The sequence below is a fragment of the Quercus robur genome, chromosome 10 (assembly GCF_932294415.1).
Source record: "Quercus robur chromosome 10, dhQueRobu3.1, whole genome shotgun sequence".
NCBI lineage: Eukaryota > Viridiplantae > Streptophyta > Magnoliopsida > Fagales > Fagaceae > Quercus > Quercus robur.
The window spans coordinates 28,341,040-28,368,875 of NC_065543.1; the positions used below are offsets into that span (position 1 = coordinate 28,341,040).

The 27,836-nt window shown below is 34.9% G+C and overlaps 4 protein-coding genes across 7 annotated transcripts; 1 reads left to right on the forward strand and 3 right to left on the reverse strand.

The window, feature by feature from the left end:
* Positions 1-1,858: 1,858 nt before the first annotated feature.
* Positions 1,859-5,320, forward strand: LOC126704004 (uncharacterized). Its single transcript, XM_050403048.1, has 4 exons — positions 1,859-1,863; positions 3,293-3,531; positions 4,511-4,587; positions 4,969-5,320. The coding sequence occupies exons 1-4, from the start codon at positions 1,859-1,861 to the stop codon at positions 5,023-5,025; spliced, it is 378 nt and encodes a 125-aa protein (XP_050259005.1). The 3' UTR covers positions 5,026-5,320.
* Positions 5,321-8,800: 3,480 nt separating this feature from the next.
* On the reverse strand, positions 8,801-15,151 carry LOC126703108 (potassium transporter 25-like). Of its 2 annotated transcripts, none has more exons than XM_050402025.1 (10): positions 14,785-15,151; positions 13,097-13,322; positions 12,774-13,016; positions 12,617-12,670; positions 12,447-12,497; positions 11,086-11,346; positions 10,915-10,967; positions 10,675-10,843; positions 10,333-10,587; positions 8,801-10,072 (listed from the first exon to the last, which is right to left on the reverse strand). In XM_050402025.1, exons 1-10 carry the CDS (start codon positions 14,827-14,829, stop codon positions 9,015-9,017), a joined length of 2,415 nt encoding a protein of 804 aa, XP_050257982.1. In that variant the 5' UTR covers positions 14,830-15,151; the 3' UTR covers positions 8,801-9,014. The 2 variants fall into 2 exon arrangements, with proteins under 2 accessions (XP_050257982.1, XP_050257983.1); XM_050402026.1 differs by having other exon boundaries at positions 10,675-10,792; positions 14,785-15,149.
* A 3,756-nt stretch (positions 15,152-18,907) lies between these two features.
* On the reverse strand, positions 18,908-23,337 carry LOC126703107 (NF-X1-type zinc finger protein NFXL1). 3 transcript variants are annotated; one of them, XM_050402022.1, is made up of 2 exons: positions 23,110-23,337; positions 18,908-22,577 (listed from the first exon to the last, which is right to left on the reverse strand). In XM_050402022.1, exon 2 carries the CDS (start codon positions 22,572-22,574, stop codon positions 19,239-19,241), a length of 3,336 nt encoding a protein of 1,111 aa, XP_050257979.1. In that variant the 5' UTR covers positions 22,575-22,577; positions 23,110-23,337; the 3' UTR covers positions 18,908-19,238. The 3 variants fall into 3 exon arrangements, with proteins under 3 accessions (XP_050257979.1, XP_050257981.1, XP_050257980.1); XM_050402024.1 differs by having other exon boundaries at positions 18,908-22,616; XM_050402023.1 differs by having other exon boundaries at positions 18,908-22,656.
* Positions 23,338-24,631: 1,294 nt separating this feature from the next.
* On the reverse strand, positions 24,632-25,479 carry LOC126704005 (uncharacterized). Its single transcript, XM_050403049.1, has 2 exons — positions 25,403-25,479; positions 24,632-25,343 (listed from the first exon to the last, which is right to left on the reverse strand). The coding sequence occupies exons 1-2, from the start codon at positions 25,477-25,479 to the stop codon at positions 24,632-24,634; spliced, it is 789 nt and encodes a 262-aa protein (XP_050259006.1).
* Positions 25,480-27,836: the final 2,357 nt, after the last annotated feature.

Below are 27,836 nucleotides of genomic sequence, written 5' to 3' on the forward strand. Positions count from 1 at the left end.
ACAAGAATTTCCATTCAAAATAAACTATAAAAAAAAAATGTCAACTTTCTGTTTAACACAAAAAAAAAAAAAAAAAAAAAAAAAAAAAAAAAAAAGAAAAATGAAAAAGAAAAAAAAAGGAAGTAGCCAAATAGTTAGCCAAGTTCACATATGAATTTAAGGCAAAAAAATTACCAACTTGGCTTAAATTTAAATTTTATGGCGCAATATTCCTTCATAGTCATAACAACACTAACTTAATCTGCGCAAGTTCATCATCATTTGCTTACGTGTATCTTTATCAAACATGTACAAAAATTCTCTTGAACTATATCAGGATCAGTCATTGGTTCTGATACCACTTGTACAAATAACACCCATACGATTCAAATTAATAACAGGAAAAATAAAAACTAAAAAATGTAAATCAACAAGCACACAAGGAACATAGGAATTCGTGTGGTGACAGAGTTTTATTGTAAAATAGGAAGATTATAAAGATGGCACAAGGACTCTTTTAAGAAACTCAAATCCTACATACATACATTCAGTAGTGCACCTCTAGAAAATTCAAGCCGCATCATAACAATCTCTATCTTAGATTGTATTTGATTAAGCCTCACAAACGATACTGCTTCATTGTATCATAGATTGTAGGTATTAGTAAAGCCCAAGTAGTGCTTGAACAGTTGAACTTATTCCTCTTAATTGCTTTTATAAACATGTCAAAGGCATTCTTGTTAATGTGGATCTTTGGAAAAGAAATATCTCTTGAAGAAATCCATTCTCTAATCTTATGATACCACACTCCAGTTTGCTTCGTTCTTGTGTGATATACTTGATTCTTTGCCAAGTGAAGTGCAATTTAACTGTCATAATGTTTCATCATACTGTCTTACTTTTAAGCAAGTTCATTAACTAGTCCTTTAAGACAATCTACGTTTTGCATAATAGACTTTCAAGTTTCAACAAATCATGCCAATAGCAGGAAACTTAAACATATGGTTTATCATGGAACTCTTAAAATCAAGATTCTTTACATAATTGGCTTTCACATAGCCTAGAGCTTCTATACAAGCTCTCCAGTCAAATAAAATTCTATAGTCACAAGTATCTATATGATATCTAAAAATCCAATTTACTGCATTCCAATAATTTTTCTTTTAGAGCTGCCATATATGCCTACTGACCATATTGATTGCATGAGAGATTTCATGCGCAATGCACACAAGTATGGAGACACCCAACTACATCAGCATATGGCACTTTAGACATATACTCTTCTCATCTGAACTTAGGTATAACTATGAGGATAATTTGAAATGCATAGCAAGTGGCGTGCTAATAGGTTTGGCTTCAAGAATTCTAAACCTCTCCAATACCTTCTTAAGAGTTAAGATACCCTTTCTTGGACAAACATAATTTACTAGCTCTTCTATCATGGTGAATTTCTATTCCAAGGATTTTCTTGGCATCTCCAAGATCCTTCATTTCAAATTCATTACTTAACAAGGACTTCAACTTTATAATTTCTTGCTTACTCTTTGCAATGAATATCATATAATCAATATATAAAGCAAGAAAGATACATAAATTGCCAACCATTACTTTCTAATAAACACAACAATCATACTTACGTCACAAGTACCCATGTGTCACCATTAATATACCATTGCATTGGATATTTTACATTTTTACTTCAAACCATACAACGAATTTTTTTACAAAAAAATATATTCTTCCTTTCCAAGTCCTTTTAAGCCTTCTCCTTGTTGCATATAGATTTTCCCTTCTGAGTTTTCATGGAAGCATCTTGTCTTCACATCGAGTTGCTCCAACCCCATGACATGCATTGCCACAGACAATTGAATTACTCGAAATGAGGTTTGCTTTACAATCAATGAAAATATCAAAATGTAATAAATTCCGCTTCAGTGTGAGTAACCCTTAATAACCAACCATGCCAAGTATTTTTTACTTTCCTTTTTTGACAATGCATCATTCTTACAATATACCCATTTATAACCAATGACATTCTTTCTACGCGACTTCATCTCTTATAACATCAAACAAAGCCATCTATGATTATCCTTATTGTTTATTGCACTTTTGTTTGATAATGGATCTCCATGGGGCACAATTGAACTACAAATACTTGCTACTACAGATATGATTGTCATTGAAAGAGTTGTTGCTTGTTTTCGAGAGTGACGGAATAACTTTTGTGAATATAGGAAAGCGCAAGCCAAAAACAAGACTAGAGCATTTTGTTGACTAGCTCTATGCTAAATTCTTGGAACAACAACCCAAAAGATCAAACAAAAAAATGTATGGAAAATCAAAACAAGCTTGTCAAAAAATGCCAATGGAGCTCCTAAATAAGAAGTTTCAGTAGCAAAAGCCACCTTAAATTGGCCGGCTGAGAACGCAGTTACCCAGAACAAAAATACAAAATCCTCTCAAAAGTTTTTAGCTTTGGAATCATTTATACACAAGCTCGGGGTTAGAATTGAAGATCCCCATCTTTAGTTGCTAAAATTGGAAAACTCATTCTCGACACAAGAAATAGTCTTTCACTTGCTAGCATCCAAAGAAGCTGAAAAAAAAGATCTAGAGAACCAGTTGAGGTCTCTAGATCAACAAAACATGACAGGTGAGTTTTTCATAGTTTGTGATCCAAGAATGGAGGAGCAGCTTTAGAAGCTCCTGTGGAAATTTTTCTAGGTATATTGGTATCTCTAGGAAATCAACAGAGATGGGGAGGACGATAGGCATCACTCTAGGATCATTAGAATCACACCCCTATTTCACGATCCAAACATCTGAATCCTAATCATTTGCTTCATCATCCCTAAAAAAAAAAAATAATAAAAAATTCTGTGTTCAAGTGCATCAGGTCATAGAAGAATATACATTGCAAAATAGGAGCATTTAATCCTTCAAAACATACCTAGAAGTATCCTTAAGAAACCATGGGTTGGTTTTCCTCGGTACATTTAGAGCCCATTTGGATAGGCTGTTATAAAATCCTCTAGACTATCCTTTTCTATCACTTTTGAAAATAGTTATCTTCATCAATTTCCCAATGAAGACCTTTGTTTTTTATGGTATCTTTTTTAAGCCTATGCCATTGGGATACAATTTGAAGTCTGTCACCTGACTCACCTCCGAGCCTTCTTCAACCTTTGTCGAATCAATTATCCCTAGCATCCCAATCCTCACAATCCTAACTTTCTCAAAGTCCTTGAATGGTTCCATCTCCTTAATGTTCGGAAGACATTATAACAATTCCTCATGCCTAGGACTGAGCAAGGACCCGGCCCACCCGAAAACCCGAACCGACCCGGAAGGGTTTGGGTGGATCTGAGAATAATCGGGTCGGGTTTCGGGTCTTATTTTCGGGTTATTTTCGGGTTCGGGTCGGTATCGGGTCGGGCGTCGGGTCAGATAAAAATACTAGTCTGAACCCGATTTTTTCTTTTGAATCAAATCCTACTCTGTTGTCTGTTGTGGTTCTCTCTCCGCCTCCCTCAGGGCCTCAGTTATCTCTGTGTAAGTCATCCTTCCCGTGTTGTTGTGTTTGTGTGTGTGTGATAGTGTTATTGTGTTTGTGTGTGTCTAATATTTTTATCTCTGTGTGTTTGTGCTTTCTGGGTTTGCTTCTGTTTCAGTTTTTAGGAACTGGGTTTGCTTCTGTTTCTGGGTTTTTGTCATTTTTTAAAAATGATTTTTGATTTATGATCATGTTTCTTGATCTGGGTCGTTCTTAATTTCTTATAATTTTAATGGGTTTTCTTTGTTTTTAAAATTTTTTTTTTTTTATTGTGTTTTTCTATTCAGTTTGAGCTCTGATCTGATGGGGTATGTGGGTTTTTGTTGTTGTTTATCATTGGTTAGTTGCTTGATCATCTATGATATAGGAATAGGATTAGTTGGTCGTTGTGACTCGTAACTACCTGGACTTCTTGTCTCTGCACACATGTTTTTTCTCAAACTTCTTTTTCTTTTCTGCTTCCTTCTTGTTTCTCTGGTTTTCTGTTTTGTTTTCACTTTCTGGGTTTCTGAGCTTTTTGTCTTAACTTTTTCTGGGGTTCTGTTTTAATTTTGTTATAGACTAACCAGTATTGCTTTATTTATTCATTCTTTTTCTGGGTGTTGGAGTTACAAATTTGTGAATTTTTTGGTTACCAAGAAAAACCTGAAGGAAAAGAGAAAACGTTTTGGAGTTTTGGGGCATTTGTACTACTTGATGTTAGCTTCTTTTAATGGGTTCAATTTCATGAATGGGTTTCTCCAAAAACTTGCCAATTGTGATACAAAGAAACGCTTTTGTGCTTTCTCGTTGAAAATTGCACTCATTGAACCTGAAAAACTTGTTACTGCACTTAAGGTATCCGATTAGATGACTTTGTTAACTTTTCCTCAAGTTTATGATGATTATTCTATATTTACATTTGATGGGGTTTGTATCTTCGTTTTCCATTCTTATTCTAAAGACTGCTTTTTTTCTTCTGGGTTTTTGATTCTGCAGGGGCTAATGTGAAAACGATTCCAAATCGGTACTTGTTGATTGATACTAATGGAGGCTTGAATCAACAAAGAACAGGGGTGAGTTTTTTTTTTAATCTTTTTTTTTTTATTAGTATAAGATTCAGTTGCCGAATTTGATTTCGATGTAGGCTTTTAGGTTTGAATTAGTCTAACTTTGGTGTGATTGTTAAGAAATTTTATGTAGGATCCTGTGATTAGATTCAAAAGGATTAAAATATTAGGCTTTGTCATTTACTTAATTGATTTTTGCGGTTCTTCTGGTGTTAAATGAGGACTTTGGCTTGACTTGGGCAGCTCATTGCAGCTAAAATATTAGATCCTGTGTTTTGATCTTAATTATGATCTTAGTTATGTTGAATGGGATATGAGTATATCTTAGAAATTTGACTTCTGTTAAATGACTTGTTTATTATTGATTTTTCCCCCTTGGTGCTGTAGATGGAAAATATTGGAGCAACTTTCACTTGGAGTTTGGAAATGGAAGCTCTTTTGTAATTACTTTAGCTTGTAATTCTGATGTTCAATGATCTGGAGATATCTTAGCAAGTTTTTCATTCTTTAATTTAGGTGATGCGATTTCCACATTAATTGTTTGGTCAAAAGTTGAGTTAATGAAGTTGTACATAGAGTTTTTCAATGCTTTATCTGGGATTTGTTGGGTATTGGATCTTATAAACAGTGAAAACAAGGCCGACTAGTTCTTTCTTTGGTGGGAGTGCTATTGTTGGTTCTGTTGAAAGTTGCATATGAGAGAATATTGGGAACTATTGAGGATTTGAGAACTGTTAAATGTGGCTTGCTGAGGAGATTTTAGTTTTTATTTTCTACTGTTAATAGCAGATTCAAATAGTTAAATAGTATGATTTTTTTTTAATGATTTGATATTGGATTTTTTTTTTTTTTAATGAGAGATTATTATTGTAAAAAAGAATATAGTAACATTTAGTATAAAGGCTCCTGGAAAACAAGCAGTAGAGAAAAAAAGAATATAATAACATTTAGTATATAGGCTCCTGATGAAAAAAAAAAAAAAAAAAAAAAAAAAAAAAAAAAAAAAAAAAAAAAAACTCCTAGACCCGACCCAAGACCCGGAAAACCGACCCAATTTCAGACCTGATTTTCCGGGTCGGGTCAGGTTTCAAGCAACAAAACCCGATTTCTATCGGGTCGGGTTTTAGGTCACAGTAAACCCGACCCAATATCAGTCCTACTCATGCCTTATATCTGGTACTCACATTTCAAAGGAATTGTCATTCTTACCGGACATACTCCCTGCTACTTAGAGCATTAGTATTGGTGTAGGCATTTTACTAAAATGCTAAATTTACCATCAAAATATAACAAAAGTGAGCTGCATCAGTGGAGCAAAACTCTTTTCTTTTTTTGCTATTGGGCTACAGTGCACAACCAAAGATGTTTGTGCACTGTAGGCTGTAGCTAAGATGGTAAAAGAAAAAATTAATATTTTGTTAAAAGATATATTATTTTATTGTATTGGTGGTGGTGGTGGTGGTGGTGGTTGTTTATTGTAGTAGATATATTATTTTATTGTGTTTTTTATATTATTTTATTATGTTGAATGCTAAAATAAAACCACTAATGTTAGGTGCTTTGTAAAGGAGGTGATAAATAGATAAAGTAGTTTTTTGTAGTGTTAAATTCCTAAAATTTTGGCACCACCAATGCCTAGTACAAAGCTATATGTATATTTGTGGTGTTTTGTGAACTTGTTTCTCTCTACCCATAGCAATTGAACAAGGTTCTTCTTGTTGCTGCTACTATAAGTCAATCTCCTCATCACTCTTATCAGTAAGTGAGCCATTCCTGTCAAACTTCACCTCAGTTATTAGTACCTCATTTGAATTAATTATTAACTGAGTGCCTCATTGGGATTAATTATCATCATGTACCTCTACTTCATTTTGTTTCAACATAAATATTTCATCAAATATGAAGTCTCTGTGAGTCACATTATTTATTTATTTTTTATTGAGATCGAATCTCAAAGATTATAGCCTTTAACACCTTTATCAAAGCCAATATATTGTTAAAGACCTAGTTTAGGGTTTGGGTTCTTTGATCATTCAAGCTAGTTGAGAATTGCTAAGGTTTAGGAATTTAAGATCCTCTAGGATTCGATAAATCTCAGAAGGGAGTGATTTTAATGATTCAAATGATTTGTTGGGTGGAATGTGTTTAGTCTAGGGTTTATGTGGGAGAGAACTCTAGTGTTTCTAGTGGATGATGGTTTGCATGAGATTGTTGATGATTTGTATGAATATGATTACTTTATGAGATGGCTAGCGTCCAAGAATGATACTACAATGAAATTTTAATGTGATACACTAAATTGGATTGCTTGAGTGTGTGTTTTCTGAGCGTGAGTTGAGTCCCACATCAGATGTTCACTAGGCAGATCTTGGGTTTATAATCGATTGCAAGGAGTCCCAATTGCAACTTGACTAGTTTTTTTGGGGTGTAAGTGCAGATGTGAGTACAGCTGTGACTAGTGCTTTTCTTGGGTCATTAAACTCATTACACTCGACTTCCAGAAGAATTCTTCTTCACTAAGAAACAAAAGGATTCTTCTTCAATTTCCCTACCTTAAATTTATTGCTAGATGCTTCACACGTGTAAGAGGGTCTTGGACTTGGGTTGGGATGAGTTGAAATGCATTTTGGATAAGGCATAGTGTCAATTGGTGACATCTAAGTGCCGATTGAGGTCCTCTATTTCTCGATTGGCACTTGGGCTGGTTGCCTTGTTTTTTCTTCCATTTAGGTTGTTTCTACCCAGTCACCAACTGGATTCACTTAACCCACTATTGAATTGATTCCCTTGGTCACCAACTCACCCAGCCTAGCCCCCCAATCTCTGCGTTTTTGCTGACCCTCCTCTAAGACTCGCAAAACCTTCCTCTACCCCGTCTTCTTTATTATAGGCAATCATCCTTCTTTGAAAATTGTAGACTCCCCCACCCCTTAAAAAATTGTGACCCTCCTCTGAAAATCATGACACCCCTTTTTATCGATAATGTTGTGTTATTTTATTTTTGGTTGGATTTAATTTCAAATATGCGAGAAATGATTTATCTAATTGATAACGTTTATGAATATGAAATAGGCAAGAAATTTTGGTTAGATTTTATATGAAATAGGTGATATATGTTTGATTTGTAGTTATTTGGGTTTTAATTTTGGTTTGTTATGATATTGATGTCCTCTTTTTTTTCCCTTACTTGGTAAGAAAATATAGTGATTTTGTGTGTAAGCCAAATACAAAAGAATATTTTCAATGCATTTTTAGGAATGCAACCAAACACCAAAACAAGTAGTTTTCCATGAAGTTTTAAATTGAAGATATTCTCTAATAGAAAATATTTTTAAAAAAAAAAAAAAAAAAAAAAAAAAAAATTGTGACAAAACAAGTGGAATCTTAACATTAAGATTGCAACAACTAATGATGATCATGTACAAGAACATGAATAGATTACAAATTGATTTTTCTATTTGTAATAAATTTTTTGAGAGTTCAAGTTTGGAAATGAGGCTCTTCAATAAATTGAGGGTAAGACTGCCTACCATGATCTCTCATAAAACTCACATAAATGAGAGTTTTGTACATCAAGTATAACATTTTTTTAATAAATTTTTTCTGAAAAACTAAGAAGGTTGAAAAGTGAATATAGTCAACGAGAAGTCTAGAGGCATCGAAAATTTCACTAAATATTTCACACTATCTCTTGCTTCTAAATTGTGGTGGAACTTGGTGAGGTGAATGCTTTGGGAGTGAAATTTTCAGTGTAACTTTTTGGTGTTTGTAGCAAAACTCTATGATTAATGTAGGTGAAATATTGATATGACATCATATGATGGAAATAGAGAGTATTAATCTCACAATTTTTAATTTGAAAGAGCTTTTGAATTGGTCTTCAAAAAAATATGTAGTTATATTTATAGCAACAACCTTTAGGTACACACCCAATTTCACTTTATGCTAATTTGTTAACTTATGATGAAAGTAACATCATTTTTACATGAGCCACTACAACTTAATAATGCACTATTCTCAACTTGACTCATTAGTTGAGTGTGGATCTAGACTATTTTATATACCATCCTTATGTCTAAAAAAAGTCTCATGATTCCAAATATTATTTTCGATTGTTTTTTTTTTGTAAATATTTGGTAGGTTTGAATTTAAGACATACTCAATATGCATATCTAACCTAACGACTTGAGCCAGAACCATAATGCTCCTATAGCTTCAATTTGTTCTGTTCCCCATACTTGGGCTGTCAACAAATCCAAAAACAGAGAAGCTCACCAAACACACATAATTCTTTTTTCCTCTCCTTTTAGACTCCTTTAAAACTACTACATAAACCAGGGAATTTTTTCCCCTTTCTTTGTCACAGTTTTTTTTTTTTAGTCTATTCCTCATAGTCTACACTGTTATAAACTTAAAATACAATGGCGTACAAGTTATATGGTATAGACCATACCAACCTCTACTAGAGCAGCATGAGGAATGTTCAGGGCCACTGGAGGTTGTCGGCAGTTTTTATCACAAAAAATATAAGTCATGATCAGGAATCGCTTTAGAAAGTTTGAGCCTTCACGCACTATTAAATGTGACTGGCCTAGGAAATATGCAGTACCACTCTCCCTGGCATCAATTAGTTCTTGTAGCTCATCCCTGACAGATACCCGCATTTGAGGACAATTTTGAGGCAACATGAATCTGACCTTTTTCTTTACAGGAACACCAATTTTATCCAATGGACTTATCTGAGAGTCATTGTTTGCCAAGCTAGCAGAACCAACTGTTGAGTCAGTATCATCTAGCGGAATCAAAGCATTTTGTCCTGGCAATGGCTTTCCAACTACAACCATTCTTCCTTCGGGAGACGTCAAGGATTCGAAATCACTTTCTTCCATGGAAATGAATTCTCCAATTGAACGAATGATCTTTTCCTCGAAGTCATCTGTATCCCTAATGTGATCACAGTACCCGTGTCTAACAATGCAACGATAAATTCTATAATCTTTAGGTCCTACCCGGCCTATAAGATACCTTCGACTTGGGGGGACATGAGGCTCAGCTAGAGACTTGAAGGAAACGAAAATGAGCACCTGATGAAATGCAGGTAGATTGGCAATGAAATGTGAGAAGAAAGCTGGGATTCCAGTCACTATATCGGTGTAAATAAAGCCAATTCCAGGTATCCTAGAAACTCCAAGGCCAGGACCAAGTTCTGTTAGCCACTCTGTGGATACCTTGTTTTGTAAATCATACTCGTATTTCTTCACAGTTCCATAATGCCATGCAAGCATTAATGTCAATGACAATGCCAGAAGGACAACCAGATACCAGGCTCCCTTGTGAAAATTCAGCATACAAGCTGATAGATACATGGTCTCAACGAAGCCAAAGAATATCAGAAAACATGAAGATAGAAAAAAATTCTTCTCCCAGTACAGAGCAATTACAAGAGACATCAGACAAGTTGTTATGAGCATTCCAGAAATTACAGCCAAACCTGTGAGATATAAGTTGAGAAAATTTCAGGAGTTATTCTAGAACTAAACAACTATTTCAATTTTCATCTTACATTTATATTTTGGTCACTTTTTTTGTAATTTTTTTTTTTATCAACTTTTCTTTGACAATCCTCTTGACCATGTCATTACTCATTAGTTCCAAATTGTTCCAGTCATAAATTTTTTTCCTATATGTTAAACTTATAATCACTTTAATTATCCTCTTGAAAAATCATGGGATATTGTTAGAAACGCATACCTGTTGCATTACCAATTCTCACAATATCATGGAAACCAATTGTGACTGTGAGGCTGAGAATCATCAATAACCAGTTGACATCTGGAATGTAAACTTGCCCATGTATCTTATCTGATGTATGAATAACTTTGGCTCTGGGAAAACAATTAAGTGCCAGGCACTGGTTTATGATGGAGAAACTGGCTGTTATGGTTGCTTGGCTTCCAACAACTGAGGCAAATAGGGATAATACACTAAAGAAATGGCGAATAGGCCCTGGACTTGCAAAGTGCTCCCATGCATTAGAAATACAATTTGCAGATAAAGAAACCACAGTAAAAAATGAAAGCAAAGTAAACTTACGAGGTACAGATTCAGTGAGATTATTAAAATCTTCAACATGCAAGTTTTTGGACATATATGCAGCCTGACCCGCATAGCATGAAATAAGAACTGGATAAATCAAGCAAACAAATGCAATCTGCAGCAGAGGCATCATCCACAAGTTCTTTATAACTCTGACGTATAGATCCTAAAAGTGGGGAGGGAAAAAAAATGAAAAAGAAAAAGAAAAGAAAAGAAAAGGAGAGCTGTATTGAATACCTTGATTGATTTCTTTGAGAAATGGCCGAGATCTGCAAAAATGGCCTCTGATCCTGCAAAAGTAGGACATCTTGTGAAGCAACCAAAAAAGCTTCTAATAAAGAAATAAGCACATTTTCCTGTTACCAATATTAATAATTAACACTATGAGAACATAATTAAAGAAATGACCTGCTACGCATAGAATGATGCTGCCTAATGATCTCCAACTACCAATGTCAGTATTTCTCACAAATCTGTACAGGTATACTGGGAGGATCGCATGGATGATTTGTTTGTTCCAGTAAAAGATGTTATATATGCCCACTCCACCGATAAATAGAAGCCAAATAATGATAATTGGAGCAAACATAAATCCAATCTTATGAGTCCCATAGTGCTGCAGCATGAAAAGGCATACCAATATAGCACATGCAGTGGGAACTGGTACATCTGAAACAAATAGTAAAAGTTGAAGGAAATAGGCCGATTAGTAAGGGAGCTATCTAAATCCATGAGTAACCCTATAAGAGCAATGTCATCTAGAAAGAGGAGTCACATTCACCTAATTTAAACTTTGAAACATTTGAGCAATAGAATCGTAATATCTTTTAGAAACATGTAAATTAATCAAGATGGTTTAGATGTACTCATGCTTGAAAGATGTATGAAGATTATATGACGATTAGAACCCATTTAATGGAAAGAGAAGGCTAGATCATGACTGCAAGTTTCTAGTCCACAAGAGGTATGATAAATAAAAAGTATTTTTATAAGATTACATAAGATAATGATTTGAATAAAACAGTTCTTAAACCAACTAAAATTTTAAAAATAACTTACCTTGTCAATAAATTATTTCTCTCTTGAACAGAAAAATAAAAAAATAATACTGAATCACTTTCCTATGATGGAAACAAAAACTAGAAATAGTGGTTAGGAGTTAGGACAAAACCACTTTCCGATTCACCAAAGATAAAAATAATTTTCTTAATTTTTTTTACAAGAACCAAATCAATAATGAAGAAAAGAGGATTGCTGCAATAAGAAATTTTCCTATGCCAATTTTGGTAAAAGCGTCAAGCAAAATTAAGCACATAGGCTTACACGAGAGTGCAAGCATGCACTTGATTGAAGGATACATTTTCAAGTATAATGTATAAGACCTTTAGTAGAAAGATTCACAACAAATATTGAGAAAAAGAAAAGTTAATAAACTCAATCCTGGCCAAAGGAGGAGGGCTGAAGGGTTGTGGTAGGTTGACAACCAATGCAAAAATTAGTCATTTTTCATGAATTGATCATGCACAGATACATGTTAGGGTGTCCCTTACTAGCGATGCACAGCATCAGAGCCCAGAATCAATAAAAGGTGGACATGTTTAGATAGGTGTCACTTATAAGCAATGTGCTACATACAATGGAATATGATGTTCAGAATTAGGTTCAGAATTAAGTATCAGATATACACTAATTATAGTTTCATAGGAAATGAAAAGACAAAAAAAATATTTGTACATTACATCTGATTCATTACATGGTAGCTTACTTACATCTTTCTAAAGCGTTTGAGATGGACTCCTGTTTCCTTTGGGATGAAAAATCTGGAAAGCCACAAGGTATAATATAAAATGAAACTGATGATTGACAATCCTATTAAATAATGCATAATAGTAATCCTTTGTTTCTTGAATCAAATTTATGTCCTATTGCTAGCTCTTACATTTATGTGACATGTATGACAATGATCTCTGAATACCTGATGAAGCTGATAACACTGACAAGGATAAAAGAAAAAGAAAACAATTGAATTACGCCTAAATCAAATTAATCATGTTATGAAGAAATAAACTTCTGAAAGTAAATCTGAACTGACAAACCAGAGAGAGCTGGAGTAAGCACTCCTTCCCCAATTGTCATGCAGGAACCAAACAGAGCCAAGAACAATATAAAGTAGTGACTACTTTTATGTTTTGCTATGGTCCTCCAAGCCCTTGATTTAACATTGACCTTGAAAGAGCTTCTCACTTCATACTGCATAACCTCATTAGCACTTGTGTCAATTGGAAGCAGGCCTACTTTGGCATGCCTGCATAATAGTGAATACAAAGCAAAAGTACCACCTGCAATAATTTTGTTGGTGTGAATAATTCTTCCATGGCAAAATCCTGCTAAAATGATTTACAGTACTAGAGAAAATTACCCTCTCCATCATCATCAACCTTCAGTACTATAAAGGCATACTTCAGTAATGAAATGATGGTCATTGTCCAGAAAATAAAGGAAAAGAGCTCATATACAGTCTCATCTGATTTGAGATCATTTGCAGGAATTGTCCCAAGGACATATAAGGGAGCTGTACTTATTTGACCATAAATTACTCCAAGGCTTTGAAATGAGAAAAGGAGTGTGTGCTTCCATGTCTCCCGCTGTGCACATTATCAAGTTAGAAACACAGATCACACTACCAAAATATTATGAGAAATGCTGCAGTTGTAATTAACTAACAGCCTTAATAAATATCTCCTCACATTTTTGCCTTCAGATATATTCAAAAAGGCCAAGCTATCTAAATATCTGTTTCATTCATCCATTATTTGCTACGTCTGTTCCCATATTTTGCATCAAAGCCTAGATTTTTATTGCAGACATAAAAATGGATCATTACAGAACAATGCCAAAAGGGCTTCAAACCTAACCAAATTAGTAGACCAAGAGTAACAAAAGGCACAAATGCACACGTATTCAACTTTAAACACCAATGGGTTACACTATGGTTCTACCCTTAAGAAATAGTTCGATCTTATTAAACATCTTCTTGATCAGGAACAAATAGCAGTCTTTTGATTGTATTTAAATTAGTTAACAAGCTACTCATTACATGAGAATTTATGTCAATGCTGAGCATTATTTGTAGTATAATACTCTCATGCCTTTCTTAAAGAATCCCCTACAGAAACTTTTATATAATGCCCCATACATTAGATAAAGTGCTCAATGTCAAAGCTATAACAGAACTTCGTGCTACTAAGCTTTCATACATGAAGCAGAAACTTTACCATGGCATAGGATCTCGTTTGTACATACTATTTTAAACAGTCCTAGAATTTCCTGGGCTATCTCAGTGTCATATGAACTGCTGCTATGCCATTGCTTCTTTCTTAATTAAAAACATCTACAATAAATTCAGCCTAATTAATAGTCAAGAAAAGTAATGTGTTATCATTTCCAGATTTTTGTTCAATCAGTCAGATACTTTAAAATGGTATAAATACAATAGAAGAAAAAAAATTTATAGGGACAACTTCATTACTACAGTATAAGGTATAAGGTTGGAGACTCCTGCCAACATCCCAGTATCTTCCTACAGAACAGTACTTGTGCAGGGGCAGCATACTAGTCATATTTCTATTTGAATACCATTTATGTCTTAAACCCTGGGTTATGAAGCCTAAGTATGCACCATCAATAAAATTATTGTTCAGATGAGGGGAAAAGGAACTGATCATTATTTAATACACTCCAATTATTTTTAATTATGTAAAAAGAAAACTACTTTCTCTAAACAAAAGTAATATTTCCTCTGTAATATTTCTTGAGCAAACAGAAATTCTATAAGAAATGGTATTTTTTTAACAGTTTATATATCTCAATAATGTTAATCTGGAGCTACTTGATGGCTGTACAAGTTGGAACCATCCCCCTACTCAAAAGTTTTTATAATTTTGCATGTCATTAAATTGACACGCAAAATTAATGGCCAACCAAACATCAAAGTAGTATCACTGCTTAGCCATATAATAATAGAGAGAAAGATCTATCACTGCTTCTACAAGTTTATATATCTATTTGTAAACAATAAATTACTATTAGAAAAGAAAACCCATTTACCTTAAACTCATCAGAGAATGTACCATGGCTTTGTGGAGAATCCATGTATTGATAGATAGAATGAGAAGATAATGAAAAGATGAACTTCGAAAGAGAACCAAGTTATATGCATGTAAAAGACATTTATGGGATTGCCAAACGGTGGAACCAATAATGCACCATAGACGGAACGGAAATCACAAAGTGGATGATCCTCCCCAGAGAAAGAGACTGCACATTGTCCAATTCTTCTCTACTGCTGATTCTTATTGATTGGTTTGGCTGAGTCTAGAACAAACACTGTTTGTTTCTGAATAGTTATATAATAAGTGGAAGAGAGGGAATGCTGGACTGACAGTGACACCTAGGAGAGAGTCTTCAATTAAAGCTAACATATGTATAAAAATAAAAATAAAGAAACATAGAAATATATAAGAGAAGAAAATCTGTGAGAATATAATAAAGATATTAATTAAAACCACATGGCTGAAGTGTTTGTGGGGATGGAGGTGATGGAAAGAAGTAGGAGCAGTGCACATGTAATGTGATGAATGGTTTTGTTTGCATGATTTTGACTGGTTTTATGGCTTTACATGTCTTGCATTCTTTGTTAACAAAAATAAAAATTGACAGCAAATCAAAACAAATCAAAATCACATGTACGTTTACGTTTCACGTTGTTGTTGGGGGAGGAGAAAGAAGTAGAGAAGTGGTGGACATGTTACGTTATTCCAAATCATCTTGACATCTTCTACCATTTTATATTGGATCTCCTTCATTTTCGTTACCTTTTTTTGTTTCGTTTTACTCGTCCGCCCAAGGCCAACACAAAACAACCGTTTGCATAATGTTTAATCATTGGTTAAATTAACACTAATTAGCTAACAAGAACAAAAATACAATTAAAAAAAATGGTAAATATAAAGAGAGCAAAAAATATATATTATTGGATTAACGTTTAAGTATCCGATTGGATACGGACGAAAACTCATACGTCTGCCTTTTTATTTATTTTTTTACCCGTGCCTCTTATACAGTTTATAGGACATGAACAGTGCATTAAGGCAAATGTACATTGTTTGGGGGAGTGAACAGTAATTTGAAAATTATTTTTTTATTGTTTTCAGCAATAAGTTTTCAGTTTTTAGCAAAATAAGCGGTATCTAAATACGCCATAAGTCTTAACACAATTTAAAGCTTATTTGATGATATTTCATTAAATAATTTTGTTTCTTTAAAAAATATTATCCATTTTTTTACAAGATCTTAAATCATATACTTACTATGTTGGGTTTAGAAACTGTGATTGCTTCAAGTGGATATTCCATTCCCTAAAATAAAAAAAGTGGATATCCCATTTAATTATTAGCACCAAATTGTAACAATTTTTAAATAGAAATAATACCTTAATTGTTATTATCTCTACTGATCTATCAATTCTTTGGATAGACACAATCTAAAAACATATTATCCCATATGTCTTGCAAGATTATCCTTAATATAAATTATAAACATTTTCTTACTAATACTAAATTATGGTAACTTAATTCAATTTTGTTTTATTTTACTTTACTTTTCATGAGGATTTAAAAAATTAAAAATAGGGTTTAGTAATTGTGATTGCACCAAGTAGATATTTAGTTTAATTATCAAGTAGTTGCACCAAATGGCAACAGTTTTTTAGATAGAAATAATAGCTTAATTGTTCTTATTTTTTCTATTGTTTTATCAATTTTTTGGATAGACAAAATCTAATTTTGAAAAGAAAAAAGCAATTAGCTTATAATTCTTGCGCTTAAGAAAAATAAACATTTTCTTACTAGACATAATGATTATGGTAATTTTTTTTTTTCATTTTCTTTTACTTTGCTTTCCTTGTTAAATATATTCAATTTTGAGTAATGCTAGAGATATAAACTTTTTTACAAAAAAATTCACAAACTGCTTATGTGGTGAGTGGTTATTAGTAAATGAAAAAGTGATGTTAATGACGGACTTAAATGAAAACCAATAATAAGCTGGCCACATCAATAGTTTATAAAAATGTTGTAAAATAGTTTGTGACTGTAGTATTACTCTTCAATTTTTTTCATTATCATATACAATGACAGTGACAGAGCAAGAAATTTTTTTCAGTGGGGGCCAAGCTATACACACACACACACACACACACATATATATATATATACACATATATTGCTTATACATTAAGAATGTTTGTAATTTTGATTTAACATATAATATTTTCTTATGTAAGCAAAAATATTTACATCAACTAAGTATTTACATCTTTGAAAAAAAAAAAGTAAGTCTTGATATGTCTAAAAATATATAAGTCAATTTAATAAAAATAAAACATAATTAAATTACATATGGTATAAATCAAATACACTTTAATTTAATAAGCTATGTATGACATAAGAGTAATTAGAGGGAGCAAAAAATGCATTATTTCAACTATAGCATTACATGGTTTTAGTAAAAACTTAAGAGGGCCATTATTTAAATTTATGTCCAAAATTATAATTTTTTTTTACCAAAAATACAAGAGGGAGGAAGAATTTTTGCAAAGTGAAGGAGGGTCATGGCCAAGATTTTACAGTTAAACAAACAGACACCCACATGCTCATGAAACTAAAAAACACGTGATCATATAGTTACCGATTTTTATTTGTATTTTTGTGAGAAGATATAGTTACCGATTTTTAGTTAAAGTTTATATCTTAAAGTTTTAATTATGCCGCATGGGTCGCAACATATCAAAAGCAAATTACATAAAAAACACTTTATTCAATTCAGTGAATCATGGTTTCTCAAAAAAAAAAAAAAAAAAAAAAAAAAAAAAAAATCAGTGGATCATATTTCTTTTGAAATATATATATATAACTGAAAATGTTTAACTTGTAGTTAATCTTATAATATTGTGCCACATAAACTTTTTAAGGTTTTACAATTTTATACATCAATATTTTTAATTTTTTTAATTTTATACATCAATAAATTTAAATTTTGTTATATAATTAAACCATTTATTAGAATCTTAGTATATCATATATATTTTCTTTAAATGTTAGAATATAAAATTCCAAATATAAACACAATCATAATAAATGCTTAATACTAACAGAAAATGTATGACTCTATATATAAACAATAAACACAATCATAATAAATAAATATTTATCAATAATTATCATATTCATTGAGTTTCATATTTATACACAAAATAAAAGTGATAAAAAAAAAATAATATTATGTTAAACTTTTCCATGCATTACACAATAACACGCGTTACTGACTAGTTGCAACAAATAATTAAATATTTCTTAACAAGTGCACTGATAGTACTAATTAACAGAAATTAAGACTCTTCCTCAAAATATGGTATTACACTATTACTTGTAGGTGAGCTATTTAGCCAACAATCACACCTGTAAGGCTGTAACCAAATACGTAGGTAAGCTATTTAGCCAACAAGTTGCCAAATACGTGTGATGTCCGAAAACTCGGCTTTCGGAATGAACAAAAGAGAGTGAATTATGTGAGTCTGTGAATGCATTCATACTTACTGATACATTATACATGGATGAAAGTCACAAATCAGGCAGTCAGTTTCGAAAATTTAAGAAGGGAAAAAACAAAAAATGATGGGATCTACCATGTCTAGAATGTGTCGGATTAATCTGGTTGGTTTACATTACAATAATACTTTTGGATGGGAGAACCGAAGTTAATATTAAAGGATCAAATGCATGCATACACAGATACACTCCATGGCCATGGGAGAAGAAAATTCTGGGACTGAAAGGAGAACAACATCTCATATATTGTGACAATTTTCAGAAGGCAGACCTCACCTAACCAACCCCTTTTCAATTTTCATATGTTCATTAATATTAATAACATATTTTTGGGAGATTAAATGTGAAAACAAGATTCTTTTTCACCCCCTCGTTAGGTTTATTTATTTATTTTTATTTTTTATTTTATCTCTTCTTTATTTGAAGAAGTAAAACCAAACAGATGCATTGAAACAGATGGCACCTAAGCTAACTGTGATTGGGCTTTGTTAAGATGCTTTTGTAGATTTTAAACATGGCTATTCAACCAAAGTAAACCACGGTGCCTATGGAGCTTAAAAACATTACTGAACCAACATCCTAATAAAATCCAATTCCTTAGCATCTTTGTCCTTCCAAACGACAAATATACATGTTGCCTTCACAGTTTCACTGCAGGAAAGCAAGGGGGAAAATTTTTATATCAAACACCCATAAAACAATAGGTGATTTAACCAAAAAAAAAAAAAAAAAAAAAAAAAACCACTACAATTCTCTTTTTGAAATACTAGTTGCCCCTAACAAGACAAAAAAATATACTGAAAAGGGCAAATCGGCCATTTAGAATCCACATCTTCCTGTCCACAAGCCTCAATTTCTCAAAAATCAACTTACGCACTTCTGTTCATCTCTCACTCACTCAAAAGCCTTCTCCCAGTCATCTACCACCTCAGACATTTCTGTTCCACTAAAATTATCTTGATGCTGCCCGGCTGAATTTGAACCACTTGCATCAGATTCCAGCATTGGACCCGAATGACTTGCAGCCTGTTTTCCAGGATCCTCTATTCTGAGAGGTGCAGCAGATGAACTCAAAGACGTTTCAGAGTCTAGAACACTCCACCGATTTAGCGTAGCAGCAATTGGAGCTTCTTTCTTCCATGCAGATGCCAGCAAATCTGCATTGTCACCAGACCACTCTTCATCACCCCATACATCTTCCTTCCAACCAGGCTCCTGAACAACAACCTTCTTCCATGGGTTACCCTTCATAGCCGCCGCTAATCCCCCTTCCTTGGCCGTACTGGCTCCTCCCCATGCACTAGTAGCTGATGATGCCACTACTGCACCACCATTTGGGATAACCACAACAGCTCCATGATATACTGACCCATGATCCAATCTTCTCATAGCAGTTGCAGCTCGAGCAGGATCACTAAATACGGCCAATGCATTCTTGTCATTCAGCCAAACCAGTTCACATTCCCCACCAAACCTCAGGACCAATGCACTTATATCTGAATCTCTTGGCAAATCAAGAAAAGAAACAACGAGTCTGGGATCCATGTCTACCAAAGGATCAAAAGCTGGGGAATGGGGTGTGTTTATGTTGGTGGAACCCTTAACCCCAATCACACGAGGAGGGGGTTTTGATTTGGGTGTAACATGAACCACAATAAAACGCTTTGGCTCCCAACCTGCAGAATAAATAGCAAGTTTCCACCTGTCGGCAATTAACCTTACCACATCTCTCTTATCCTTAATCATTGGACAAAAAACATGAACCTTAAGACTACTTGTAGTTCCTCTGCTCTTGCCAAGTACCAAGAACTTACATCTCTCCTCCACAGATAATACCCACTTTGGATCACGCCTATAGAGGTCTGTAAGAATTTCAGAAACAGCTGAGCTCTCTCCAAAATGAAGGGCATCCAAGTTTGAATTAACATCAAAGGCATCTGCTAGAACCCGTTTACGTTCCAACTTAGCACATTCATCATCACACATGAGCTTCCTTTGTCCAAGTGGGATTTTCTTGCCAGATGCTTCCACTGGCTGAAGTGGCACTGGCAACTTTTGGATAATGGAAGCTTCATATAAAGTATCAGCACTGAAACCACCAATGTTGCCTCCAGCATCACAAGGAACAGTTGCTGTTATCCGGCCACAAGAACAAGTGATTGTGACAGGGAAATCACATCTTTCATCAGGACAAAGAGAAGATGGGTGACAAGGTGATTTACATGTATGCCTACAATCCCTCCTAGGAGCACCACATGTCTGCCCACAAGAAGTTTTTAAACCTGGTTCAGGTCCAGGAGAAGTATCACAAGGTGGTGCATGACAAGTTCTGCCACAAGCATGCAGTCCACACTGCCTGGTCTTCCCACAGAGCTGGTTACATCTGATATCCTTTGACCCACAAGGTATGTTCCTAAGTACAACATGTCCACCAATGCATTCCTTTGCTATAGGCACAGTACAAGGTGGGCAGTCTCCAAAGTGGCAGCTGTGAGAAGATGAATGGCCACAAGGCTGAGGAACTGAACACGGGAGTTGACATGAAGGATGAGGTGTGCCACAAGGCAATGGAGGAGGGATTGAAGTTCTCCCACAAGCACATGACAAATCAGTGAAAATTGTTTCAAGGCAAGGAGGGCAATGGCCACTGTGACAAAGTGATTTACAAGAATGCAGCCCACACCTTAGCTTCTTCCCACATGGGATTGAGCAAGTGTGTGGATCCCAATCCCCAGGAAGAAAATTGTTAGAATTAGAGAGCGGGCAGCACCGCTCACTGCACCTGTGCCTTCCACAATTCTTCTTCCGTCCACAAGGCTTATCACAAGTAAATTTCTCCTCCATCACTGTTTTGTAGCATTCCACAATTTGAGAAGCTGATCCACAACGGCATTTTTGAGAAACTCTAACCAAACATGGTGGGCAATCCCCTGCATGGCATGACTCTGTACATTTATGCATCCCACAAGGAAGGAGCTTGTCACATGTCTTAGAACAGGTTGGAATTGGGTCCAAACAGCTCTGTCGTTCCTCCTGCAAACTTGTTTTCCCACAATAGCATGTATTAACCCTGCTCGGCATCAATTCACACTCTCCACAAGATCCAGGATGGCAAACTTCACAGCAGGCATGATTACCACATGTAAGCTTATTTCCGCAAGTTGAATTACAAGAAAAAAGACCCTCCTCTGTTTTCACCTCTCCCTTCACAGACATGTCCCCACAAAGAACAACCTCCATCTTCTTCTTGCAGAAACAAGAGGCATCGACTGAAACCTTACATGGATCACAAGAACCCACATGGCAGGTCCGCTCACACCTATGACGCTCACATTTAAGAAGCTTGTCACAACGCTGACCACAAGTAAGAACAGACTTCCGATCAGAGCACCGTGTTGTAATTGTTTTCTTCCCACAAGGACATAAACGGGGCGGGGCAAAAGCTTTACAAGGAGGGCATGGACCTGGATGGCATTGCAAAACACAATTATGTTGGCAAATATCCTCACTCTCACCAGCACCTAGTTCCCTTTCAAGTGGCTTGCCACATGGTTCTCCACACGAATGTGGCGTCAAATACAAATCAGAAGGTGGGTCTGGCCTCTTCCCACAAAAGCAAATATACCGAATCTCCTTCAGCAATGTAAGCTGCACCGACTGACATCCGGGACACCGCCAATTAAATCCCTGACTCTTCTCTGCAGACAAGTCAACAGAAGTAGGCGCCCGAGCCCATTTCTTGATACAAACCAGATGAAAAATAGAGTAACAGCTCGAGCAAGACCAAATGGGTGCTGACCTCCGCACCATGTCATAGCAAATCATGCACTCAACAGTGCCCTTCGTCAGCTTCTCCTGAATTTCTTGCACAAGCTGAGGTATATTCAAGTCCTTCAATCCCTTCCCCACCTGACTCTCCCTATCCTTTCTCTGATTCAAAGGCCGATAACCCACGTATCCCCTTCCCCTCGGAAAATTATTCCCTCCAGCCCGACTCTCGGGTGGAGCAGAACTAGAGTTCGAGTCCCCACCACTTCTGTAGTTGGAACTGAAGCGCAATGGTGGGTTTGGATTCGGGATTGGGATTGGGATTGGGCTTGGGTTCGGGTTCTGGTTCTGGTTCACAACAGTGGTGGCCGTGGATCCTCTAGGGATCCACTGGTGACGAGCAGCCTGTGCGGGAAATCTAGTCCTATGATCCCTTCTATCATTTGGAGCTTGAGAGCTCATATTCTGTGATTCCAAACACACAAAGCTTGTATCAACAAACTCCTAATTAAACAACACCTAAATTATAACTGCACCCAAAAATCTAAAAATAATAATAAAAGGAAAACAATTAGCAGTCTATTAATGGCGATTAATCGAATCAGATCAAGAATTTGTACCAAAAAAAAGAAGAGGAAAACAATTAGCAGTCTATCAATGGCGATTAATCGAATGAGATCAAGAATTTGTACAAAAAACAAAAATCATAACCATCCATTTCTTTACCGATAGAAATTAGTGACAAATCAATAATATTATGCAGCTCTAGCTTCCAAACAAATTGATTCTTTTCTTCTTTTTCTTTATTCCTTTTTGGGTTACTACGCTCTCTGGTCCTAATATATATTAAAAAAAACCCATTTCTCCAAATCCTAATTTGTTCACCCAGACCCATATTTTCTCAGCAACCAAACCCTAACTAGTATTTCTGATTCAAGAAAACAAAAGATTAATTGCAAAAAAAAAAAAAAAAAAAAAAAAAAAAAAAAGGGAAAACCTGATCAATAGGATAAAGATCTGTATGTCTGTCTGTCTGGCTCCCTGTGAGTGTGTAGGTGAGAGGTAAATGTTGTGGCTGGGTCTCGCGGATTTTATGTTGCGATGGTGAGAGACAACAAAGCAAGGTGGGCCCCACGTCTTTTGCAAAGTTAAAATGCTTTTGTTTGCTTTAGTGGGTTTCTCTTTTCTCTTTCAGGGATAAACCGACCCGACCACAAGGACAAGGTACTAGGAAGAAATGCATATGAGTTGGAACCTTATATATATATACCTGTCTGTGACTTGTGCCTTGTGGCCGAAGGCAAGCATTTCGCTAATTTCGTAGTCAGCTTTTGCGTGTCAAAGGGTATTATGCGTGGCGGCCACTCAGCTACTCGTATGGTTATTTATTTATTTTTTTTGGTCAAAGTATGGTTAAATTTAGTATACACAACTTTTAGCTCTAGTTTATAGCCCAATTTTGACTAACATTAAAATGACCAATCTTATATCCACTAATAATTTCACAATAAATTTCACAAGCTTTTATCAGTTTTTATTGGTAAAGAAAAAAAAAAGTAAAAATCTCAATGGTGGTCTCAAATTTTTTTTTTTTTGTGCTAAATAACGACTTTATTGCCCAACATGAACAACGGAGGAACAAAAGGATCATGGTCTGACCCCATAATCATGGCCCGAACAAAAAAATAGCTAGCAAATTAGAGATGGGAACCAGCCTAGACCAATTTACAAAAGCTGAATGGTTGGCTCAAATTTTTTTTTTTTTTTGAGAAAAAAAAATTTAATTACTCTAATTAAAACTAGTAAAAGTTTACCCTTTAATATTTATTATGAAAATATTGTGAACATAACATTTTTCTAGTAAAATTAAACATTTTTTAAGTCTCCTCTGCAACTCACTGAAATGAGTCAAATTAACTTGTCCCTCCCTCTCCAACTCACGTATCATATATATTATAACTTTAAGTAGTGTTATACTACTTAATAAGTTTTTATTGAATTCATATTTTGAAAATCTCACCGTCGAATTACATGTTCTTAACTTGTATGTCAAAATTCATACCGATCGGATGTTATTTACTGTTCAGTCCATAAACTCCACTTTTATGCATAATTTTAAACTGTAAAATTTTGATATTTACACATTTGATTGATGATATAGCTATTGATCTTTGATCTACTTGAAATATAGCAAGCATAAAGGATATTAGGAAAAAAAAAAAGTAATTCAACGTTGAATTTCTCAAAATTTGCATCTAATAATAAATATTGAATAATGCAATATTGATTCAAGTTATACCAAATGTAACTTGAACCTATTCTATATATTATATTATATTATATTAAAGTTGAAGCATAGGAAAAAGTATAATTATAATACAAATTAGATTTTAATTGGACTATAATTTTGTGGCAATATCCTATTTAAATTTATTGACTTTTGTGCTAAGTGAGTTCTTCAATGCAAAAGACGAGGAGTCAAGTATAAATAAACTATAAAAATAAATAAATAAATCCAATCATATCTCTAATTTTATAATTAGAAGAAGAGATAGGATGTTTTGCGGTGGAGTATCTTCAATCCAATACAAATCCTCAAGTAAATTCCTAGCATGTTTCGCTAATGAATGAGCCACCATGTTTCCACCTCTTTTTACCCAATTGAAAGATAGGACCTGCATTCCTCTAAGGTTGAACTTGATATCATCATAAATATGGCCAAGCAGCGATCTATTCTCTGTGGGATCAGATAGAGCTCTCATGACGTTTAGACAATCTCCTTCAATTATCAACCTAGAAAACCCTGCATCCTTGGAGAATTCAACCGGTCTTCGACACGCCATGACCTCAGCCTCCTCACTGCTATGCACATAGGGGCCCTTAGCTAACATTCTGGCCATAACCTCACCATTTGAGTTCCTAATGATTGCTCGAAAGCCCGAGCATTGCTGGTCTAAGAAAACAACAGCATCAAAGTTCATTTTATACTCCTCTAATGGTGGAGCTCGCCATACACAATTGCCTGCTAGAACGTTCGTAGCCCTTAGAGTAACTTGTGCTTTCCTATACTCATCAAGGAATTCTTCAGCTCTCCTGTTCAGCCAACCCGGTTCCTTCAATTGTCCACCATGTATCACTGCATTTCTTTGGTTCCATATCATCCACGCTTGCACCAGAAAATGTTCCAACTCTTCCCTCGGTAATCTTCTCATCAAAGACTCAAATAAAAACCTGAAATCATGGCAATTCGTAGTCCATTTTTGCAGCGAAGTGATGCTTCCAACACATACATCTTGCGCAGCTCCATATTCCCAAATAGCATGGATGGCAATCTCGGCAACTCTTTTGCAGCAATGGCACCTGTCATCATCTAATATTTTTCATTTTGCTAGGCTCACCTTGGTCAGAAGGATTTCTTGGCGAGCTCTCCACGCAAAAACCTTTAGTTCGCTAGGAACTTTCAATCTCCAAAGAGTCTTCCATATCTGCTATCCCTTTACACTTCTAGAAGGCTCTGCCCAATGCTTAGTAGTCATCACTCTCCTAGCAACGTGATAGGCAGACCAAACCGAATATGCACCATTTTTTGTGTGCATCCAGACCACTGAATCAGCTACCCTCCTTCGGCTTAATGGAATTTTGCAAATAGCATTTGCATCCTCTCTCTGAAAGTTCTCCATGATAATGTCTTGCCTCCAACAATTTAAATCCAAATCTATAAGCTCTAAAACTACCCAATCCTCCGCTTCCTTAGCCACCAAGTGCAGCACCTTATTGGGTGGATAATTGGGTATCCATTTATCCTTCCTTACTCGAATTTCTTCACCATTACCCACCCTCCAACAACAGCCACTCTTTAAAATTGGCATGGCAGCCAATATACTCCTCCATACAAAGGAATTGGCACCGAGGGAAATATCAAGCTTTAAAGCATTTATAAAGAAGCGATCCTTCTCATGTATCAACCTCCACCCTTGTTTTCCTAGCATTGGAAGATTAAATAATCTCAAATCTCTAAATCCCATTCCACCTTCATTTTTTGGCTAAGAAAGAGTGGCCCAACTTTTCCAGTGGATTTTCTTTTCAATCCCAACTTGACCCCACCAAAATTTAGCATATGGAGCATTTAAATCATCACATAGTTTTACAGGTAGCTGAAACACACCCATAGTGTATGTTGGGATGGCTTGAGCTACAGCCTTGATGAGTATTTCTTGCAGCACTAATCATGTTTGATATATTTTAAAAATTATTAGGTATGTTAAAGACATAAGCCCATAAACTTTAGTTGGAAAGCCCAAGTAATTTTCCTAGCACATGTGAGTTGGTGGCAAGAGACATAACTTACCATCAAATCATCTAAATGTCCCACAATTCCTCTCATTCTTTTCTGAAAGTCACCTCCTTCTCAAAAAATCTTTTCCTTCTTTACTTTATCATATCTAATATCTTGCCAAAACTCTTCTGCATTCTTGGCAAATATTCCTTAATATCAATAGAAGTTGAAGAAAATCAAAGGTATGAAAGTGGACTGCTCATGTCAAGGGAGATTTAAAAATATTATGTTAGGTTTTGTCAACGCTTTAATGAAAATCTCTCACATGTGCTCCTATATAAAGAGACGTAAGATTTTATTTCACCTACCCCTGTAGGTCAGGTTGTCTGTGAAAAAACTGTCAATTCTTCGCTAGATTCACCAAAATTTTTATTTCTTTCCCTTTGATTATGCACAGTTTCAATTCCATCAATATACAATGACCAGTTATTAGTACAATCTTTAAGAATGTAAGTCTCTACAATCGAACCTTCTGGTTTGGCTCAGTTGGGAATGTATTTTTTTCAATTTTCTAAGAAACCTACGAGAAAAAAGCATTGGGAGTATGATTACATATGCAGCTAAATTTATAGATTTTTTTTTTCTATGGGAAAGATACAATTAATTGATGCAACGATGTAGCTAATTACCTGTCAATTGGGTACATTCACCGATATTGTACCGGTCTTCCTAGAATGGCTTCTCGAGGCAAGTGAACAACAAGATAGACCATAACATCAAAGAATGCTGGAGGAAAGTACCTCTCAAGCTGACATAGTATGAGAACTATATGTTCTTTTAGTTTCTCCAAGTCACTCTACTTTAGGGTCCTTAAGCATAGGTCTTGAAAGAAGCTGTCTAACTCAAACAATAAATGACTAATGTCCTTATGTGCAAAACCTTGCAACCTAATTGAAAGAATTCGTTGTAATAGCACACGAAAGTCGTGGCTTTTCAAACCATATAGTCTACCATTTCTCGCATTCACAGACCTTGATATGTTTTCCGTATAGCCATCCAGACACTTGATTGATTTCAAAAAGTCATAAAAGCCATCCCTTTGTCTAGGTTTTAATGAAAAGAAAGCACGAGGCTTCTCATATGATCCATTAGGATGTTGATGTAGATGCAACTGGTGCCTAAAATTTGTATTTTACCAGTCTATCTATGCCTTTTCTGTGTCCTTGTTTTTCCCCTCAATGCCCAAAGTACCATAAGTACTCTCATTAATATTCTTCTCCACGTGCATGACATCAATATTGTGCTTAAGCTTCTCATTTTTCCAGTATAGTAACTTGTACAAAATACTTACTTTTGACCAATTCGATTCTCCAATAAGTTGATGTGGTCTCTTTTTGTTACTTGGATTCTTTCCTAAAATTATATTTGGAATTCTATCTAGCTACTCT